This window comes from Scyliorhinus torazame, chromosome 1 (genome assembly GCF_047496885.1).
Source record: "Scyliorhinus torazame isolate Kashiwa2021f chromosome 1, sScyTor2.1, whole genome shotgun sequence".
Classification (NCBI taxonomy): Eukaryota; Metazoa; Chordata; class Chondrichthyes; order Carcharhiniformes; family Scyliorhinidae; genus Scyliorhinus; species Scyliorhinus torazame.
In genome coordinates this window covers 313,951,989-313,975,297 of record NC_092707.1, presented here as the reverse complement: position 1 = coordinate 313,975,297, position 23,309 = coordinate 313,951,989, and the positions used below count along the sequence as shown (strand labels likewise).

General features: G+C 43.7%; 1 protein-coding gene across 2 annotated transcripts in view; it reads right to left on the bottom strand.

The window, feature by feature from the left end:
* LOC140424188 (ribosomal protein S6 kinase alpha-5-like) overlaps positions 1 to 23,059 on the bottom strand; it is a 201,724-nt gene extending 178,665 nt beyond the window's left edge. Inside the window, exon 1 of one of the 2 annotated variants that reach the window (XM_072507844.1) lies at positions 22,788 to 23,059. In XM_072507844.1, the coding sequence (XP_072363945.1) occupies positions 22,788 to 22,842 (55 nt within the window). In that variant the 5' untranslated portion in view covers positions 22,843 to 23,059. The remainder of the gene's footprint in view (positions 1 to 22,787) is intronic. The other variant, XM_072507846.1, reaches the window with a different exon arrangement.
* Between the last annotated feature and the right edge of the window lie 250 nt (positions 23,060 to 23,309).

The following is a 23,309-nucleotide window of genomic DNA, read 5'->3' as shown; positions in this document are numbered from 1 at the left end:
GCCACCCGACACGGGGTTCTTCTCCGGTTTTTAATCCGGCCCCGCTGGCTGCTCGTGACGGCCCCCAAGGCCGACGAGTCGGGGACTGCATGAGGACTCGGGGATTTCCCCGAAATTGCCGCGAATCGCGGCCACCAGCGGGAGCTCTTGTGTTGCGGCTGCCCTGCTCGCCCACGCCCAATGTGGTTGACTCTTAAATACCCTCAGGGATGGGCAATAAATGCTGGCCCAGCCAGCGATGCCCACATCCCATGAATGAATAAATAAATAAAAGCCTTGATCTCGCCCAATTTTCCTCTGCCTCAATTGCTTATTTCCTCTTCCTTTAGAAGGTACAATGATCTCCTCCCCAAACACTCTGTGCCAAAGCATATGATCTAAAACTTCTGCATATTCTTCCCAATTTTTTTCCTTACTCTTGAGGCAATTTTAAATGAATAGTTTCTCATTGAAGAAACCCCAACCAAAAGGAAACAAATCTTTCCCTATTCACACAATAAAAATATCGTACTCTTACTGCTGAATCCTCTCTGCTCCAATGATAGTAATTCCAGTACATCAAGGCCCACAATGTAACTACAGTTTCTCATCTTTGGTATGATCTACATTGCACACTCTGACATGCGGAAGGTCTTTTCTATACTGGGGAGCTCAAATTTGAGCACTGTCCTCAGTGTGTCAATTACTACCTTTTACAAACTTATTACGTCTTTGCTCTGATACTAAGGGGCTAGTTTAGCACAGTGGGCTAAACAACTGGTTTGTAATGCAGAACAAGGCCAGCAGCGCGGGTTTAATTCCCGTACCGGCCTCCCCGAACAGGCGCCGGAATGTGGCGACTAGGGGCTTTTCACAGTAACTTCATTGAAGCCTACTTGTGACAATAAGCAATTATTAATGCCTTTATTTATAAAACCCAAATACTATTGACCTGTTTATTGGTTTAACAACATGCACTCACATTTTCAAGAAATTGTATGCTTTCACCAATAGATATATCTGTTCCTCCATACCTTCAGCATCTTTGCATTGAGGTTATATGCCCATTCCAAAACGCTTTACAGTTAAAAAGGTAAAACTTTTGGTCTCACACCAGATATTTTACTCCAGCTTAGCTTCGAGCACCACTCTCGGGAGGTGGATCATATATCCTCTACAATCCCAAATGTGCATCCACTTGCCCAACAAGATCCATTGATTATACAGCCAATCATTACCATTCCTATGTTGTGGTATGTACATACCATCCTGCTCTTTCTCCCTTTTTGATGCTACCTATCAAACTAAGGCAAGGCTATAAGCTAACACACAGTTTATTCAAATAAACAGAAATTAATGCGAAATAGCACATGGATCAAGTTTTCAAATCATTCCACCATTTGTTCAGCACAAAATCTGTAAAGATTACTTTAAAATGCTGTGTTTTAAAGCATGGTGTATTCATGCAATTAAGTAAAAACTCAACAGAAACTTACAAACATATAGCACCAATAACACAATAAAACATCCAAAAGCACTTCACAGAAGTATAACCAGACAAAAATTGACACTGACCAAAGAAAGGGGAAATTGGGATGGGTGACAAAAGTGCTTCAGAAAAGGTAGGTTTTAACTTGTATTTGCAAGCTGGAGATGGAATTTGAGGCTTTAGGGTTTAAAAAAAATAAGGTGGGGCAAAGGAAGTGGAGATGGTCAAGGGGTAGAAGGTGGAGAAACAAGAGTTCTGAAAGGGTTGCATAGCTAAAGGAGTTTGCAAAGACAAGAAGGATTGAGAGAAGTTTGGACACAAGGATAAGATATTTTTAAATTTAAATGTTGCTAGCCTGGGAGACAATCTAGATCAGTGAGCATGGAAGTGATGACTCAATGAGACTTGATGCAATTTAGGATATGGGTGGCAGCATTTTGTATGAGCTCAAGCTTATGGTGGACAAAAGATAGGTTAGCTGGAAGAGCATTGGAATAGTGTGGAAGCAACAAAATCATGGATGAGGGTTTCGTCAGTAGATGGGCTAGGCACAGGTGGAAATGAGCAAGATTAAGAATAATAATAAGAATCTTTATTGTCACAAGTAGGCTTACATTGCAATGAAGCTACTGTGAAAAGTCCCTTGTTGCCACATTCCGGCACCTGTTCGGGTACACAGAGGGAGAATTCAGAATGTCCAAATTACCTAACAGCACGTCTTTCGGGACTAGTGGGAGAAAACCGGAGCACCCGAAGGAAACGCACGCAGACACGTGGAGAACATGCAGGCTCCGCACAGACAGTGAACCAGCTGGGAATCGAACCTGGGCTCCTGGCACTGTGAAGCCACAGTGCTAACCATTGTGCTACCTTTGTGATGGTGAGGATACAGGGTCAGAAGTCCATCTCAGAGTTAAATAGGATGCCAAATCTGAAACTGCAGACAGGGAAGGATATGAAACTGGTGACGGTAAATAGAATTTATGGAGCGAGGTGAACATAACGACTTAGGCCTTCCTAATTTTAATTGAAGGATGTTTCAACTCATCCAAGCGTAGATGTTGGACCACCAAATCTGATAACACAGACAGTGGAGAGGTTGAGGGAGGCGATGACAAGATAAGACGGGTACTGTCAGCTTACATTTGGAAACTGGAGTTCGGTCAGAGGTAACAAGTTGTTAAGATGCTGCCTGAGCTAACTTAATTTAATGAACGTAGCAACAACAGTACCTTTAATGCAGAAACTGTCCAAGGTGTTTCACAGGAGTATTAATCGGGCAACATTTGGCACCAAGCAAACAACAGAATGGAAATCACATTTATTTCTTAAAACTGGTTTCAAGTTGGCTACCAGAGTACAGCCCAGCAACATGATGCAGGTGCCTGATCACCCAATCACGTTCCTACTGCAACACCCCCACTACTGCCAGACACAATTCCACTATAGTACAATATTGCAATTCTCTTCAACACCTCGATACCACTACTTCTCGTATAAACATTGTTGGATCAAGAAATCCTTTTTCTTGGTGTTTCTGGATCTCAGCGACCCATTCTCCAGAGTTGCCAGTCTCTGGCAACCTTTGCCCAATGGTGTCAACCCCACAAAATCTTCCTCGTCCTCCAAGACCGCATTTTATCCAGGATTCATGGACTTCAGATCCCTCCTTCCCAATTCTTTGAGATCATTTGTAAATGGAAGCTAGAACACCTTTCCCACTATTCCAGACGTTACCAAGGACCAACACCTCATAGTTACTCCAAAATTCCACAACCTGAAGCCCCCCCGCTGCTAAATGCCATATACCTACCTCCAGTTGCCCACATGTTGCCTATTATCTTCCTGCACATTCTGGGTTTTAAAAAAGCCAAGACATAAAAATTGAATCCGCAGCTATGGCAACATGTAAAAATAATCAAGGTTACCAAATCTACAATTTTCACAGAGAAAATCATATAATTGGATTCTAAAATCACTGATGCTGGTGGTACAATTTTGTATTGTATGTAACAAATCTTCTCCTATTGGCATTCATACTGAGATTGATCTCAGGCCCTCAGTACCAGTTGTACAAGGCCCCACATGTCACAAAGCTCCAAACCCTACAAACAAGAAGGAGTTGGTATTTGAAAGAATGTCAGAAAATCTTTGATGCAATTTTCACAATTTCAGAGCTGGTTAGCCCCATCATGCCCAGAGCAACCAAAACAACTCAGAAGTTTAACTAAATCCAACCCCATAAGATGCAGGATGGAAAGGTACCGGATAGCCCTATTCCTTAAATGGTTCAAGTCATCAATCAAATACTTGAATTATTAAATTTGTATTACCTTGGTGCCTGTAATGCAGGAATGCCATATTAGTTTGTAATTTAAAAAAAAATATATATATTTTTATTAAAGTTTTTTAACACAATTTTTCTCCCTTACAAACAATAACCCCCCCCCCCGTAACAAAAAAAAAACGAGAAATTGCGCAGAGCAAGATATATACATGGCAAAATGATATATTTACACAGCTTTGTACACTGGCCCTCACCCGTACGTGCCAGTTTCCCCAACCCTTCATGTTATCTCTTGCTCATCCACCCTCCCAGGCAGTCCCCCCTCCCCCACCTCCCCCCTCCCAGGACATCTCCCTGAGCACCTTCCACATCTGTCCTCTACCCCAAAGAACCTACTTAACCTAGCCCCTGTCAAGTGCGCTCTGTGGACCACCTTAAATTGTATCGGGCTGAGCCTGGCACACGAGGAGGAGGAATTAACCCTACCCAGGGCATCAGCCCACAGACCTTTCTCGATCTCCTCCCCCAGCTCCTCCTCCCATTTACCCTTCAACTCTTCTACCAGCGCTTCCCCCTCTTCTTTCAACTCCTGGTGTATTTCCGACACCTTGCCCTCCCCGACCCATACACCCGAGATCACCCAATCTTGAACTTCTTGTGCCGGGAGCAACGGGAATTCCCTCACCCGTCGCCTCCTGGATCTTAGCTTCGTGGGCCTTCTGCGTGATCCCGAGTCCTTCAATTGCCGAAAGCCCTCACCTGCATATATCTAAAGGCATTTCCTGGGGGTAACTCGAACTTCTCCTCTAGTGCCCCAAGGCTCGCAAACGTGCCGTCGATGAACAGGTCCCTAGCCATCTCCTTTTCTGGGCCAGTCCCGTGTCCACGCCTCCCTCACCCTCCAGTCCCCCAGAGGGGGGACCCCCGTCCCGACCACCTCTTCTGTGTCCCATTCCCTTTCGGCCAGTGCAGCAGCAACCCTTTTCTCCCCCCCTCCCCTCCCCCCGCTAGACCCGTCTAGCTTTTTTGCTCCCCCCATGTCACTCCGGTAAGTCAGCTGACGCCTGCTGACCCCGGCTTCCCCCGCCGCCCCATTGACCTCCCCACGTGGGAGTCTCCCAATCCATATGCATTCCTTCGTTCCCCTTCCCGCCTTTCTTCCCGCGCGTGGGAAAAAAACCCGCGCTTTCCAAAGCCCGCTCCACCCCCTCTGGCGCAGCTCCTGTCGCGGCCTTGTCTCTCTCCCCCAGCCCATGTAACATTTCCTGCGCGTGATTGACCCCCTATATACAACAACCATCACACATCAAACCCCAAAACATCCCCCCCACCCTCACAAACCCTCAGTTAGAGTCCAACTTTTCAGCTTGTACAAAAGGTCCACGCCTCTTCAGGCATTTCGAAGTAATAGTGTTGGCCCTTGTATGTGACCCACAGTCGCGCTGGCTGCAGCATTCCGAATTTCACTTCTTTCCGGTACAACGCCGCTTTGACCCGGTTGAAACCCGCTCTCCGCTTTGCAACCTCCGTGCTCCAGTCCGGGTATATTCGGATCTCTGCATTGTCCCACTTACTGCTCCGCTCCTTTTTGGCCCATCTCAGGACCCACTCTCTGTCTGTGAACCGGTGGAACCTCACCACCATCGCCCTTGGCGGCTCATTTGCCTGGGGCTTCTTCGCCAGCACCCGATGTGCCCCGTCCAACTCCAGCGGCCTCGAAGGGGCCTTCATGCCCATCATCGCCTCGAGCATCGTGCTCACGTATGCCCCGGCATCAGCCCCCTCCACTCCCTCAGGGAGACCCAGGATTCGCAGATTCTTTCTCCTCGACCTGTTCTCCAGGTCTTCGAGTCTTCCCGCCCACCTCTTGTGTAGCGCCTCGTTCTGCTCCACTCTCACCGCCAGGCCCACAAGCTCGTCTTCGTTCTGACTGACTCTTTTCTGTACCTCCTGGATCTTAGCTTCGTGGGCCTTCTGCGTGATCCCGAGTCCTTCAATTGCCGAAAGCATAGGCGCCAACATCTCTTTGCGCATCTCCTTGCGCTGCTCCTCGAAGCAGCGCTTGATGAACTCCTGCAGCTCCCCTTTGTCCCTGGCCGCCGCCATTTTGTTTTCTTTCCCTCGCTTCTCCCGTTGCTCCAGTGCCACTCCTTTGGCCGTTACACTTCTGGTCCGTTTCATAGAAGTTGGCAGTGTTTGCTTCATCAGTCTGCCCCAAAAAGTCTATGGAAACTCTTGAAAAAGGTCTGAGAGTCGGCTCCAGACGGGAGCTGCCGAATGCGCGACCTACTCCTCCATGGCCGCCACCAGAAGCCTCGTCCCTGCTTCTTCAATGGCCCTGGTAGATCTTTTCACAGTTGTTCCCTCTGCTGCTAGAATTCACCTTTGATAGAGTCAAGCCAGATTGCAGCTTTAAGCTTGCCCTTCCCCCGCCTGCATGCTGGAAGAGGCCCTCGTCTACTGCTGCAGCTCAAGCCAAATCTTTTACTGTTTCTGCCGGGTCCGGTAGCCAAAAGACACAACACGCCTTGGGGACACTGTCAGGGGAATGCTGCAGCCTTCTTCCCACACCGGGAAATGTCAAACAAATGCCGTGGGGGCCCTGTAAAAGAGCCCAAAAGTCCGTTCCAAGCGGGAGCTGCCGAATATACGACCTAGCTCTGCATAGCCGCACCCAGAAGTTCATTGGTTTGTAATTTTAATTTAACATTACTCTTCCTTTAACATGTTCTCCACCACTTTCTGTAACCTGAACATTTGTTACTACATGATTGTCACTCATTTGCACATTTTGTGTAGTCTATATATGAATTTCTCAATGCAAGTCCTTTGGCTTTGAACACATCTCTTCAATAAAATACCATGATTATTCATGCTTATTCATCACATTATATTCAATGAGTTACATAGAATATAAATTATAGCACGGACTGGACGAATTGAACATCCTGTTCAGTTCAACAAGTCCATGTTAGTTTATGCTTGACACAAGTGTGTCTGTCCCGTGGGTCTCCCAATCTTGGTCCTAAATCTCTTACATTTAATCTTACCATAGAATCATAGAATTTACAGTCCAGAAGGAGGCCATTCGGCGCATCGAGTCTGCACCGGCCCTTACAAAGTGCCTTCCTACTCAAGCCCATGTCTCTACCCTATCCTCGTAACCCAGTAACCCCCACTTAACCTTTTTGGACACTAAGGGCAATTTAGCATGACCAATCCACCTAACTCACACATCTTTGGACTATGGGAGGAAACCCACGCAGACACGGGGGTCACTGTCCGCACAGACAGTGACCCAAGCCGGGAATCGAATCTGGGACCCTGGAGCTGTGAAGCAACTGTGCTAACCACTATGCTACCCCTTACATCCAAGACTTTTTGCTCGCGACTGGAAAAGTTTGTTTTGTCAACTCTGTCCCCAATTTTCCTAATTTGAAACACCATTATTGAATCAGCCATAATTTCTTCTGTTCCAATGAAAATGGTCCTTATTTGCATATATGTCAAAAAAAAAGGTGTAAATGAATAAATACAATTTGCAGTGGAGAGAACATTTTCCTAGGAACACAAAGTACTGAAATTCTTAAATAACCATCCCACAAAACCAGGGTTCTGATCTTCAGCCTGAATAGCAAATAACATTTGAATGAACTCACCCAGTGCATTGAGACTTTGTAGCTTTAAAGGAGATACACTTTCACAGTAGAATAACGATTTTTTTAAAAAATCACTATCTTCTGAAGCTGACTTGGAAGGCTCCCTTGGCCTCTTTGCACATACACGGTTCTACCCAATCGGTTGGGTATTTAATGTCAGAGCCGCCAGATTTAACAATTTATCAATTACATAAACTGCACCTGCTACGTATATGAATTTGCCATTTAATGGCATGCCATGGGTTTCATATCATCCTATACAAGGAAGTGTGCCCTCTGTAGTTGCAGTGTAACCAAATTCAGGGTTTTATTCATTTTCAGATGGTAATTCCTGACAATTCCAGCATTTTTTGCCTGACCTTAATTGCCCTCAAAAGGTGGTGGTGGTGAGGCGCCCTCTTGAAATGCTGCAGTGTACGAGGTCTCTTTGCAGCTATTTTCTCCAAATGATTGGCTTACTATGTAGTTTGAAAAGGCAGCTAAGTCAAACACATTTGTGTGACTGGGAAAGGAAAGCATATGTATTTCCCTAAAAGGATATTAATGAGCTAAGTGGGTGTTTCCAACAATCCAGTTCATGGTCACCATTACTAAAACAAGCTTTTTATTCCAGATTCATTTAATTAATTGAATGAAATACCCCAGCTGCTGAGGTGGGATTTGAGCTTAGGAAATAGGAGTAGGCCATTCGGCCCTTCCAGTCTGCTCTGCCATTCAATAAAATCATGGGTGGTCTACTACTTCAAACCCGCCTTCCTGCATCATCTCTGCATTCCTTAATATTCAAAAACTTTTCACCTGAATATACTCAATGCCTGAGCATTAATAGCCAGTTGGGTTTGAAAACTCAACATTCATAACCCTTTCAGAAAAGTGATTTTTCCTCATTTCAGTTCTAAATGGCTGATCCTTATTCTGAGATTGTGGTTCTTATGTTCTAAATTCCCCAACCAAGGGGAAACATTTTCTCACCATTTAAACTGTCAAGCCCCTTAAGAATTTTAAATGTTTTATTCAGGCCATCTCACGCCCTTTTAAATTCCAGGAAATACAAGCCGAGTCCACACAGTCTCTCCTCATTGCTCAATCCCCTCATCCCAGGAACTGGTCTACTGCATCTTCATTGCAGTCCCTCTTGGACATGTCGTTCCTTGGGGAAGGAGGCCAAAACGGTCTACAGTACCAGCTGTGTGGCTTCACCTGCATAAAGTAGCAACACTTCTTCACTCTTTACTTCAATTCCTTTGCAACAAAAACTAACACACAATTTGCTTTCCTAATTGATCGCTCTGTGTAACTGGATGTTAATTTTCTGTGATTCATATACAAAGACACTCAGGCCCCTTTAAATGCAAACACTTCCCAGTCTCTCACCATTCAAAAGTAATCTGATTTTAATTTTTTTCTACTAAAGTAACTAACTTCACTGCATTGTATTCCATTTGACATGCTCTTGCGCTATCCCTCTCCAACTTCGTTGAGTCCTTCTCACCACTTATTTTTCCACCCAACTTTGTATTGTCAACACTCCGGCCCCTCAACTAAGTAATTAATGCAGATTGAAAATGGCTGCGGTCCAAATACTGACCTTCGTAGTACCCTGTTAATTACAGCTCGCCAACCTGAAAACGTCTCACTTATTCCTAACTCTCTCTTTAGTGTCCATGAAATCCAGACGCCCAGACTAATGCTCATGGATTCAAGTTCCATCATGGCAGGTGGGGAATTTAAATTCAATTAAGTAATAACAATCTGGAACAAAAAGCCAGTCTCAGTAACAATGATTATGAAACTGAAGAGAAAATGCTGGAAAATCTCAGTAGTCTGGCAGCATCTGTAGGTAGAGAAAAGAGCGAACGTTGAGTCCAGATGACCATTTGTCAAAGCTTATGATTATGAAACTGCTGGATTGCCGTAAAAAAGAAAACCACCTGATTTGCTGGCATCCTGACCCGGTCTGCCTACATGTGAACACAGTGGATGATTCATAATTAACTTCTAAAATTGGCTATAATACCATTCAGTTCTACTTGACCTCATCCTCACCAATCTACCTGTCTGTAGTAGCGGATCAGAGACCACCACAGAGTCTTTGTGGAGATGAAGTCTGAGAATGCCCTTCATTTTTTTGTATGAGAATACCACAATGCTAAATGGGATAGATTCAGAACTAATCAAGCAGTTCACAACTGGACACCTTCGAGGGGCTGTGGACTATCAGCAACAGTTGTATTCCACCACAATCTGTAACCTCATGGCCTGGCATATCCCTCACTGTACCACTGTCATCAAGGAAGGGGGCCAACCCTGGTTCAATGAAGAGTGTGAGAGAGCAAGTCAGGAGCAGTCCCAGACATATTTTAAAATGAGATATCAACTGGGTGAAGTTTCAACAGAGGACTACCTGCATACAACCAGTAGCAGCATGCTATAGACAGAGCTAAGAGATCCTACAACTAATGGATCACAGCTCTATAGTCTTGAATGGTGGTGAACAATTAAACAAAATGGGAGAAGGTGGCTCCCCAAACATCTCTATCCTTAATTGCGGAGGAGCTCAACGCGAGTGCAAAGGACAAAGTTGAAGCATTTGCGACCACCTTTAACCAGAAATGCTGAGCGAATCATTCACCACAGCCTTTTCCGGAGGACTCCTGCATCACAGATGCCAGACTTCAGACAATATGATTTATGCCATGTGACATCAAGCGTGGACTGAATGCACTGAAAATGACAAAGGCTATGTATGGACCTTGATATAATAGAATAGAATAATAATAATCATCTTTATTAGTGTCACAAGTAGGCTTACATTAACAATGCAACAAAGTTACTGTGAAAATCCCCTAGTCGCCACACTCCAACGCCTGTTCAGGCACACAGAGGGAGAATTCAGAATGTCCAAATCACCTAACAGCCCGACTTTCGGGACTTGTGGGAGGAAACCGGAGTACCCAGAGGAAATCCACGCAAACACAGGGAGTACGTGCAGACTCCTCACCGACAGTGACCCAAGCCGGGAATCGAACCGCGTCCCTGGTGCTGTGAAGCAACAATGCTGACTACTGTGCTGCCATGAATAGAATAGAATAGAGTCCCTACAGTGTAGATGTGGGTCATACGGCCCATAGAGTCTACACCTATCTTCTGAAAGAACACCCTGTGCAGGCATATGCCTCAGCCCTATCCCGGTAACCCCATAACCCAACCCAACCAAGAGACAATTTAACATGGCCAATCCACCTATCCTGCACATCTTTGGACTTTGGGAGCAAACCAGAGCACCCGGAGGAAACCCACGCAGACACGGGGTGAAAGTGCAAACTTCCCACAGTCACCCAAGGCTGGAATTGAACGGGTCCCTGGCGCTGTAAAGCAGCAATGCTAACGCTGCCCAGCTGTTGTACTGCACTCTTTATGCTTCAGAGCTTGCTGTCACCCTAGCCAAGCTGTTCCTTTACAACCACAACACTGGCATCTACCCGACAATGTGAAAAACTGCCCAGTTTTATGTTGTCCACAAAATGGTCCAATTCAAGCCAGCCAATTACTGCCTAGTCTACTTCTAATTATCAAAGTAATGGAAGATATTGTCAACAGTGCTCACTCATCAATGCTCATTTTGGTTTTCTTTAGGGACACTTGGCTCTGGACCACATTACAGACATGATTAAGCACGGAAAAAGGAGCTGAATTTATGAGGTGAGGTGCCAGTGACTGCCCTCAACATCAAAGTAGCATCTGGCGAGTATGGCATCAAGAAGCCCTCGTAAAATTGAAGTCGATAGGAATACAGGAAAAACTCTCCACTAGTTGGAGACATTATCACAATTAGCAAAAAGGAAGATGGTTGTGATTGTTCAAAGCCAATCATCTCCACCCCAGGACATCGCTGCAGGTGTTCCTTAGGCCTAACCATTTTCAGTTTCTTTATCAATAATCTTCCCTACATAATGTCAGAAATGTGACTATTCGATGATCATTGCACTCTGTTCAGTACCATTTACAACTCCTCAGATATGAGGCAGGTGTATGCATGCAGCAAAGCCTGGGCAATATTCAGGCTTGGGAAAGTAACATCCACCATATAAGTGTCAGGCAATGACCATCACTTAGAAGAGAGAAGCTCACCATTTCCCCTTGACATTCAGCAAAATTACTATTGCTAAATTCCCCACCAGCAACATCCTGGGTGATTATTATTGACAACATCAAAGGTTAAAAATTCCAGGGAGTAACCTCCTGACTTCTCAACACCTGTGTACCATCTACAAGGCACATGTCGGGGAATGTGATGCAATAATCTCAATTTTGCCTGGATGGGGGCAGCTCCAACAACACTTTAAGACACTATCCTAGAAAATGCAGGCCGCTTGATCAGCACACCATTCACCAACTTAAACATTCATCTTGTTCCACCACCAGTGCACAGTGCCAACAGTGCAACTCCAAAACCACAACCTCCACCACACAGAAGGGCAGCAGGTTCATGAAACACCACCACCTGCAAGATTCCTCCAAGTCATACACCATCCTGACTTGGAACTGTTTCTGTCGTTTCTTCTCCGTTGTTAGGTCAGAATTCTGGAACTCCCTCCCTTAACACCATTCTGATTGTAACCATACTACATGCACTTCAAGGTCACCACGGTAGCATAGTGATTAGCACAATTGCTTCACGGCTCCAGGGTCCCAGGTTCGATTCCTGGCTTGGTCACTGTCTGTGCAGAGTCTTCACGTTCACCCAGTGTGTGCGTGGGTTTCCTCTGGGTGCTCCAGTTTCCTCCCACAGTCCAAAGATGTGCAGGTTAGGTGGATTGGCCATGCTAAATTACCCTTACTGTCCAAAATTGCCCTTAGTGTTGGGTGGGGTTACTGGGTTATGGGACCGGGTGGAGGTGTGGGCTTGGGTAGGGTGCTCTTTTCAAGAGCTGGTGCAGACTCGATGGGCCGAATGGCCTCCTTCTGCAGTGTAAATTCTATGATTCAATCACCACCTTCTCAAGGGCAATTAGGGATGGTCGAAAAATGATGGCCTTACTAAAAATGCTCACATCCCATTAGCGAGTAAAAAGAGAAATAGCCAGTTCTCAATCTATAGTAATGTATCTGCATTCCCATCAGTCCTTATTTTCTGTAATGCTCTCATGTGGCACCTTACTGAAAGCTTTTTGAAAATCCAAATACACTATGTCCACTAGTTCCCCCTTATCGATTTTACCAAATACATTCATGAAAACTCAAATCAACGCAAATCAAATTTGTCAAATGATTTTTCTTCATAATCATATCATAATTTCCAAAGTGTCCCTTTACGACATCCCTAATAATAGATTCTAGCACACTGCCCACAACTGATGTTTGGCTAACTGGCATATAGTTAGACCATAAGAGCCCACAACTGATGTTTGGCTAACTGGCATCTAGTTAGTCCATGAGACATAGGAGCAGAATTAGGCCACTTGGTCCATCGAGTCTGCTCCGCCATTCAATCATGGCTGATATTTTTCTCATCCCCATTCTCCTGCCTTCTCCCCATATCCCCTGATCCTCTTATTGATCAAATACCTATCCATCTCTGTCTTAAAGACACTCAGTGATTTGGCCTTCTGCGGCAAAGAGTTCCACAGATTCACCACTCTCTGGCTGAAGAAATTCCTCATCTCTGTTTTAGATCATCCCTTTAGTCTGAGATGGTGTTCTCTGGTTCTAGTTTTTCCTACAAGTGGAAACATCCTGTCCACGTCCACTCTATCCATGCCACGCAGTATCCTGTATGTTGCAATAAGATCCCCCTCATCCTTCTAAACTCCAACGAGTACAGACAATGAGTACAGTCCTCAACCGTTCCTCATACGATAAGCTCTTCATTCCAGGGATCATTCTTGTGAACCTCCTCTGGACCGTTTACAAGGCCAGCATATCCTTCCTTAGATACGGGACCCAAAACTGCTCACAATACTCCAAATGGGGTCTGACCAGAGTTGTATATAGCCTCAGAAGTATATCCCTGGTCTTGTATTCTTGCCCTCTTGACATAAATGCTAACATTACATTTGCCTTCCTAACCGCCGACTGAACCTGCACATTAACCTTAAGAGACTCATGAACAAGGACTTCCAAGTCCCTTTGTGCTTCTGATTTCTGAAGCATTTCCCCATTTAGAAAATAGTCTATGCCTAGATTCCTCCTTCCAAAGTGCATAACCTCACACTTTTCTACATTGTATTCCATTTGCTCCTTCTTTGCCCACTCTCCAAGTCCTTCTGCAGCCCGCCTGTTTCCTCAATACTACCTGCCCCTCTACAGATCTTTGTATCATCTGAAAACTTAGCAACAGTACCTTCAGTTCCTTCCTCCAGATCATTAATGTATATTGTGAAAAGTTGTGGTCCCAGCACGGACCCCCGAGGTCACTGGCTGCCATGCTGAAAAAGACCCCTTTATCCCCACTCTTTGCCTTCTGCCAGTCAGCCAATCCTCTATCCATGCCAGGATCTTACCCTGAACACCATGAGCTTTTAACTTATTTAACAGTCTCCTATGCGGCACCTTGTCAAAGGCCTTCTGGAAATCTAAATAAATCACGTACACTGGTTCTCCTTTGTCTAACTTCCTTATTACTTCCTCAAAGAACTCTAACAGATTTGTCAGACATGACCTCCCCTTGACGAAGCCGTGCTGACTCAGTCCTATTTTATCATGCACTTCCAAACACTCCGCGATCTCATCTTTAATAATGGACTGTAAAACCTTACCAAGTCAGGCTAACCGGCCTATAATTTCCCGTCTTCTGCCTCCCTCCCTTCTTAAACAGCAGTGTTACATTCCTGTCCTGAGACCCTTCCTGCCTCCAGTGATTCCTGAACGATCACCACCAATGCCTCCACAATCTCCTGAGCTATCTTTTTCAGAACCCTGGGGTGTAGTCCATCCGGTCCAGGTGATTTATCCATCTTCAGACCCTTCACTTTCCCCAGAGCCTTCTCCTTAGTAATGGTCACTGCACTCACCTCTGCGCCCTGGTTCTCCTGGCATCCCACTGGTGTCTTCCACCATGAAGACCGAGGCAAAGTAACTAGTCAGTTCGTCTGTCATTTCCTATTATTACTTCTCCAGCCACATTTTCCAGTGGTCCAATGTCTATTTTTGCCTCTCTCTTACCTTTTATATGTTGAAAAAAACTCTTCTTATCTTCATTTATATTACTAGCTAGCTTTCACTCATACTTCATCTTCTCCCCCCTTATTGCATTTTTAGTTGTCCTCTGCTCGCTTTTAAAGGCTTCCCAATTCTCTGGCTTCCCACTAATCCTCGCCACTTTGTATGCTTTTTCTTTAGCTTTTATGCTGTCCTGGACTTCCCTCGTCAGCCACGGATGCCTTGTCCTCCCCATTCTCCCAGTTTTCTCTCTTAAATAATAGGGTTATGTTTGTGACCTTCCTATCCTTGGTAACTGGTCTGATCGTTTGGAGACTTGGGCGCCGAGATGGCAGATGGAGTTTAATCCGGACAAATGTGAGGTAATGCATTTTGGAAGGTCTAATACAGGTAGGGAATATACAGTGAATGGTAGAACCCTCAAGAGTATTGAAAGTCAGAGAGATCTTGGTATACAGGTCCACAGGTCACTGAAAGGGGCAACACAGGTGGAGAAAGTAGTGAAGAAGGCATATGGCATGCTTGCCTTCATTGGCCGCGGCATTGAGTATAAAAATTGGCAAGTCATGTTGCAGCTGTATAGAACCTTAGTTAGGCCACACTTGGAGTATAGTGTTCAATTCTGGTCGCCACACTACCAGAAAGATGTGGATTTGTCCTCACTGAAACGAAGGAGGTTGAGGGGCGACCTGATAGAGGTCCACAAAATTATGAGGGGCATAGACAGAGTGGATAGTGAGAGACTTTTTCCCAGGGTAGAGGGACCAATTACTAGGGGGCAGAGGTTTAAGGTGCGATGGGCAAGGTTTAGAGGAGATGTACGAGGTAATTTTTTTTTTTTTTTTTTTTTTTTTTTACACAGAGGGTAGTGGGTGCCTGGAACTCGCTGCCGGAGGTGTTGAAGCAGGGACGATAGTGACGTTTAAGGCGCATCTTGACAAATACATGAATAGGATGGGAATAGAGGGATACATAAGAACTAGGAGCAGGAGTAGGCCATCTGGCTCCTCGAACCTGCTCCACCATTCAATGAGATCATGGCTGATCTTTTATGGACTCAGCTCCACTTTCTGGCCCGAACACCATAACCCTTAATCCCTTGATTCTTCAAAAAACTATCTATCTTTATTTTAATAACATTTAATGAAGGAGCCTCAACTGCTTCACTGGGCAAGGAATTCCATAGATTCACAATCCTTTGGATGAAGAAGTTCCTCCTAAGCTCAGTACTAAATCTACTTCCACTTATTTTGAGGTTATGCCCCCTAGTTCTGCTTTCAGCCGCCAGTGGAAACAACCTGCCCGCATCTATCCTATCTATTCCCTTCATAATTTTATATGTTTCTATAAGAACCCCCGCATCCTTCTAAATTCCAACGAGTACAGTCCCAGTCTACTCAACCTCTCCTCGTAATCCAACCCCTTCAGCTCTTGGATTAACCTAGTGAATCTCCTCTGCACACCCTCCAGCGCCAGTACGTCCTTTCTCAGGTTAGGAGACCAAAACTGAACACAATACTCTAGGTGTGGCCTCACTAACACCTTATACAATTGCAGCATAACCTCCCTAGTCTTAAACTCCATCCCTCTAGCAACGAAGGACAAAATTTCACTTGCCTTCTTAATCACCTGTTGCACCTGTAAACCAACTTTGCAACTCATGCACTAGCACACCCAGGTCTCTCTGCACAGCAGCATGTTTTAATATTTTATCATTTAAATAATGATCTCTTTTGCTGTTATTCTACCAAAGTGGATAACCTCACATTTGTCAATATTGTATTCCATCTGCCAGACCCTAGCCCATTCACTTACCCTATCCAAATCCCTCTGCAGACTTCCAGTATCCTCTGCACTTTTTGCTTTACCACTCATCTTAGTGTCGTCTGCAAATTTGGACACATTGCCCTTGGTCCCCAACTCCAAATCATCTATGTAAATTGTGAACAATTGTGGGCCCAACACTGATCCCTGAGGGACACCACTAGCTACTGATTGCCAACCAGAGAAACACCCATTAATCCCCACTCTTTGCTTTCTATTAATTAACCAATCCCCTATCCATGCTACTACTTTACCCTTAATGCCATGCATCTTTATCTTATGCAGCAACCTTTTGTGTGGCACCTTGTCAAAGGCTTTCTGGAAATCCAGATATACCACATCCATTGGCTCCCCGTTATCTACCACACTGGTAATGTCCTCAAACAATTCCACTAAATTAGTTAGGCACGACCTGCCCTTTATGAACCCATGCTGCGTCTGCCCAATGGGACAATTTCCATCCAGATGCCTTGCTATTTCTTCCTTGATGATAGATTCCAGCATCTTCCCTACTACCGCAGTTAAGCTCACTGGCCTATAATTACCCGCTTTCTGCCTACCTACTTTTTTTTAAACAGTGGTGTCACGTTTGCTAATTTCCAATCTGCCGGGATCATCCCAGAGTCTAGTGAATTTTGATAAATTATCACTAGTACATTTGCAATTTCCCTAGCCATCTCTTTTAGCACTCTGGGATGCATTCCATCAGGCCAGGAGACTTGTCTACCTTTAGCCCCATTAGCTTGCCCATCACTACCTCCTTAGTGCTAACAATCATCTCAAGGTCCTCTCCTGTCATAGCCTCATTTCTATCAGTCACTGGCATGTTATTTGTGTCTTCCACTGTGAAGACCGATCCAAAAAACCCGTTCAGTTCCTCAGCCATTTCCTCATCTCCCATTATTAAATCTCCCTTCTCATCCGCTAAAGGACCAATATTTATCTTAACCACTCTTTTTTGTTTTATATATTTGTAGAAACTTTTACTATCCGTTTTTAAATTCTGAGCAAGTTTACTCTCATAATCTATCTTACTCTTCTTTATAGCTTTTTTAGTAGCTTTCTGTTTCCCCCTAAAGATTTCCCAGTCCTCTTGTCTCCCATTAATCTTTGACAGCACCCAGGACAGAGCAGACTGCTTGATTACTACGCTTTCCGCAAACATTCCATCCCTTCACCATCGATAAACAGTGGCAGCCATGTGTACCATCTTCAAGTTACATCCCAGTAGCTCACCAAGTTTCTTAGGCAGTATCTCCCAAAGCCATGACCACTACCATCTAGCAGTACAAGAGCAGCAGATTCCTGGGAACACCACAATCTGGAAGTTCCCCTGCAAGCCACTCACCATCCTGACTTGGAAATATATACGTATTAAAAATATTTTTATTCAACCAAAATCCCCCCCCCCCAATCCCCCATAAAGAAAAAACCTTCAATCAGACTAAAAACTAACAAGCTTGGGGCAAGACCAAAACATGTGTATAATTCGCCAGCCCCCTAGAACACCGCTCACACCAAGCCTCCACCACCGAGGAGAATCCACTCATACGCACCCTCGTCAGTTATGCCCTGTGCACCACCTTGAACTGGATCAGGATTAACCTCGCACAGGAGGTTGTGAAGTTGAACCTGTAACGAGCCTCACTCCACATTCCTCCCCCTCAAAGACCAAACCCAGCTTACCCCCCCACTTTGTCTTTACTTCCTCCAATGATACCTGCTCCGTCACCAAAATCTGCCTATAGACATCCAAATTCTTACACACCCCCAGCTCAGCCAAGGATATAATCCTGTCCATAAGCGAAGGCGAAGGCACCAGAAGGAAGCTCCTTGTGTAAATAATTGCAAACCTGACAAGTACCTGAATACAACCTCTCGCCAGGAGCTGTAACTTCTCTAGCAACTCGTTAGAACGGTGAACCTACCCTCCAAAACCTCTCCAACCCCTCCCTCTCCCATGCCCTAAATGATGAATCTGAGGCAGAGGGTACAAACCTATTGTTCCTGCAGATCGGAGTCAATAGCGACCTGGAGCCCAGTTTAAAATGCTGCCTAAACGGATTCAAAATCGTCAAAGTGACTATCACACCGGGCTCGAAGAGAATCTTGCAAGGGGGAAAAAAAAAAAGAAAAAAAAAAAAAAAGTGTGGTGCTCTAAACAGGGCACTCAGACTCAAGTCTATGCACAAAACCTCCTCCATCGAGTCCGGACCCTTGAACGACCCTGCACCGTATCAATATTTGCCACTCCGTATTAGCGTAACAGGTTAGATAATGCCAAACCCCCCCGACTGCCGAACGCTTTGCAAAAACGTCCTACGAACCCATGGAGATTGCAAGCCCCCAAAAAATAACCCTGCAAAAGAAAGCCTTAGGAAGAAAGACTGAGAGACACTAGAACAAAAATAAAAACCTGAGCTGAATATTCATCTGCGCCATCTGTACCCTTCCCACCTAAGGTCAGAGGGAGGGCATCCCACATTTTCAAATTGGCCTCCACCCCATCCACCAGATTACAAAAGTTAAGTTAATGAAGCATGGCCCAGTAATGGGTCACCTGGACACCTAGATACTGGAAGCTCGTCTTGGCTGGACGAAACAACAGCCTCCCCAGAATCAGCACCATTCCCTGGGGGTTCACCGGAAAAGTTAACTCTTGCCCAGATTGCAGGCACGATGGGCCAAGCGGCCTCCTTCTGCATTGTAACAATTCCGTGATTCTGTGGAATTCTCCCAATCTCATTCTGAGCTGATGTCTCGGCCATTGTTGTTTTTTTTGTTGTAGCGACTATATTACAAATGAGTGGCTTGCTTGGCTACTTCATAGGGTACCACAAACCACAGATAAGCCAGACTGGGTGGGGGTAGGATATTTTCTTTTATGAAGGGCAATGAACCGATTCGGATTTTACAATTCAATTTTGTCATTTTTTTTTTTCTTGTGCTACTCCTAGCCTACCAGATTCACCGGGTGGCACGGTAGCTCTGTGGTTAGCACTGTTGCTCCACAGTGCCAGGGTCCCAAGTTCGATTCCTGCTTGGGTCACTGCCTGTGCGGAGTCTGCACATTCTCCCCCGTCTGCCTGGGTTTCCTCTGGATGCTCCGGTTTCCTCCCACAAGTCCTGAAAAGCGTGCTTGTTAGGTAATTTGGACATTCTGAATTCTCCTCTGTGTACCCAAACAGGCGCCGGAATGTGGCAATTAGGGGATTTTCACAGTAACTTCATTGCAGTGCAGTGTTAATGTAAGTCTACTTGTGACAATAATAAAGATTATTATTATTATTTTTGCAGTGCAGTGTTAATGTAAGTCTACTTGTGACAATAATAAAGATTCTTCTTATTATTTATTGAATTCAGTTTTACAATTTGCAATGAAGGGATTTGAACCTTTTGGTCATTAGCCTAGTATCATGCTGACTGTACCAGAGTATTTTTCTCTTTTTCCTCATTTAAGTAGGCAAACCTATTGCATAAACAGTTATTACAATTTTAATTTTAGGTGGCAGGTCTATTGGGGTAGATTTTGATAAACACAAAATGCAACAGACACCATTTGAAGCTTCAAATGGATGATGTTACATCAGCTTGGTTTCCAAAGAACCTGTCATCATCATTTTTCTCACAAACATCTGGAGGCTGAAAATTTCCTAATTAGGTACTTGACCATAATTGGATAAAATCTGTTAGTAATTTACTCATTGACAAATTTTGGGGAAGTAAATGTAGCGTAAAAGGATTTTCTTGACTAGCCTACAAAAAACGAGGCACAAAAACTTCCAAATGGCTCATCAAATTGTTGATGTAATTATTTTTCTTGTTAATAACTGGAGAATAAATTTTCCAATTAATATAATTTACAACTTACATGGAAGAGGCAGTATTTCTGGCAAACTGAGCAAACAAACCAAATGTGAAACAGGCATTGTAACCTAGAGCACTGCAGAGATTGAAGTGCACAAAAACAAGCTGAATTGGTAAATCTTGTCAAGGAAAACAAATGTTTGCTGCTCTATCACTACTCCAGGTTATTGTTTTTGTAGCACAATGTTATAGCCTTTCGTGTTCATGTTCTTGAGTGTGACCATTTTAAGTACAGGACAAACATGCAATAGCACAACCTTTGTCCCATTTGAAATGATGCACAAATCTAAATGAGCATGCATTTTGATGCAATGTAACTTTTGTTTCAAAATTACAGTAACAAACTTATGCATCACATTTCTTAAGAAAGGCAGAATAAAATGTGTTCTTATTAACTAAAAATATTGAATGAAAACATTATACCACTTTTGTGAAAAACACTGAACTGCAGAGGTTACATTGTAGTTTCTTCTATGCCTTGGGTTCACGTCAACAGAATCATTTTAATGTGCTGGCTGTTATCCTAGTATCTCTGATGTTACATGTTTTAATGCGTGTTACGGAATTCAGCACCGCATTAACCTATCCTGTTTCATTCAAGACAAGGTGGTTATAAGATGCAGTCTTGGTCAATGTACTGCATGGTATAAATTGGGTTGTATATGACACCCAAAGTTAGACCTACCAAAAGTTTAATTGTCTTTCCTAATTTAAAAAAAATTCAATGACATCTTACAAAAATTACAGGAAATGCTGGAATAAGACAGCAGAACCATCTCATGGGCAATTTATTATCCATAGAGAATGGGTTATTATTTAAGGAGCAGACCCTTTTGCAGAACTGATACATGTTTTGCATCCAAATATTATCCCAACTTTTAGCTTTACCTTTCTGTTTTTATTTAGTATTTGTTATTTTTTGGTACAGATCAGAAGAACAAATAATTTCCATTATATCCCTGCAAGTGTTATTCAAATTAGTTCAGACAGATATATCCAATTTTATTAAAAGACTGCAATATGAAAAAGGGAATTCTAAATAAGTAATAACAGAGTAAGCCAGGGTTGGAAGCATGCTCTCTTGAACGCCATCACAAATTGCTTAAAATAATAAATATACAATGTTGGCTACAGAAATCTTAAACTTTACCAAGATGCAACTGATAGAAAGAAACATCAGATTATGAGAATTGCAAAATTTTAAAAAGATTACAGAATTAAATCATTACAATGTGTCCTCCAGGAGTTAAAAGTTTCAGGTCAACAGTTGTGGACACCATCAGATATGAGCAATTACTTTTACAGGTTATGCATCACTTTTGCTCCAATAATTTAAAAGTCAGTTTCAATGAACAGCATACCTATTAAGCTCCATATACCTTTTATGTTCAGTTCAATAAAGTGAGAGAAAAACATTGTAAACTCATGACATAATTTACATTTACACATAAGTTCATGTGCCAGTTGAATCACATGTGATTATTTTCAGTGCAATAATAGTGTATGATTTTTTTTTTAAAGAGTAATACAAATTGCACAATGAATGGCTTTGCCATACAAAGACATAGTGGGCACCATTATTTAATATTTATCTCTGCAGTCATTGCAAACGCAACAACAATTTTAAAAAATCATAGCAATCGGTGCTTGTGTCTCTTTTTACACAATATGCAAAATATTGCTGTGAATCACATCCGTTCCTCGCTTCACCTGATTTGTCAAATTATAACTTTTGTTAAAATTAAAGTATTTTTCTACCAGAAACTTGAGTTTACATTAACAATTCTAAATAAAGTCAGATCTTTATTAAAAAACAATAAAATAATGAGTAGGACAATTAATTGACAGAGTAATCCAACATAAACACACACAAACAAACACCAACCCGTAAAAATACTTAAAAGCAAACTACTGCAGATGCTGGAAATCTTAAATAGAAATAAAAATACTAAAAAGACTTGCTGTTCAAGGATGCTGCTGCCAATACCCCCGAACACTGCTCTGTCGGGGATCGTGAAGATAAAATCGTTCTGACAAGTACTTACATGTTCTCTTAAAGTCCTTTCGTTCCAGTCTGCCATCATCTCTCTCTGGAATGCACCACATTACACCTGCTGCCAAAAGAATGATTGGCAGATATCCCTTTTCTTCTCGCCCTCTTTTATTGGTGTTCGCAACAACGTAAACAGAGATGCAAATCGTTCCAGCTTACTACAACATAGAGCCAAGTTGTGCAACGAGTTACGAGACTCACTGATCCAGGCAAGTCCTGTTATTTACAGACAGACTCGCCAGCTGACAGGTCACTACAGGAACAGCAGGTTAAGCGTCAAAGTGTGTATTTAAAAAGCGTACTGCATACATTCAGTCGAGTCCCTCCATTGACATATTAAGTACAAATTTTAATCCAGCGATTTACCTGCGCAAATTCAATTGACTTGAATGTAGAGAAACGATTGCTCAATATCACATCCCGGCGTAAGGAGTTTTTAAATCGCAAAATATTTTCTCAAACTCTTACCATTTGTCAGCTCGTGTTTTACAGTACAGCTCCCCTCCTCGGCGTCGTCTCCCATGCTGAATATAAACCCGGTCTGAATTCAGTGTAAAAACATGATTTTGTCAAACAAACAAAAGAAATGAAAACAAGCCAGCACTGGATGACCGGCAGCCGCCGTCTGTTCGCTCACTCCCTTCCCGAGAGCTGCTGTGTGTCTACATGACTTGCCTGTTGAATCCTGGGAGCTGTAGTTCTCTCCCGTCGGTCTCTGCATCTTACTATCTGGGGAATCGCGAGCTCTGAACTAGGACTCCCAGCAAGTCTTGCGCGAACGACGCATGCTCAGATGCGGCAACAAAACCCCACCTCCTCTGTCGATCGAGTTCTCTCGTATTCCTGAGAGGGAGAGTCCAACATATCCGGGGGGGGGGGGGGGGGGGGGTTGGAGTGGGAATTAAAAAATAAACGCTAATCGAAGGCTAACTGATCCACTTAAATTGAACATTGAGTAGATTAGTAATATCTTTCCATATCTTCACAAAT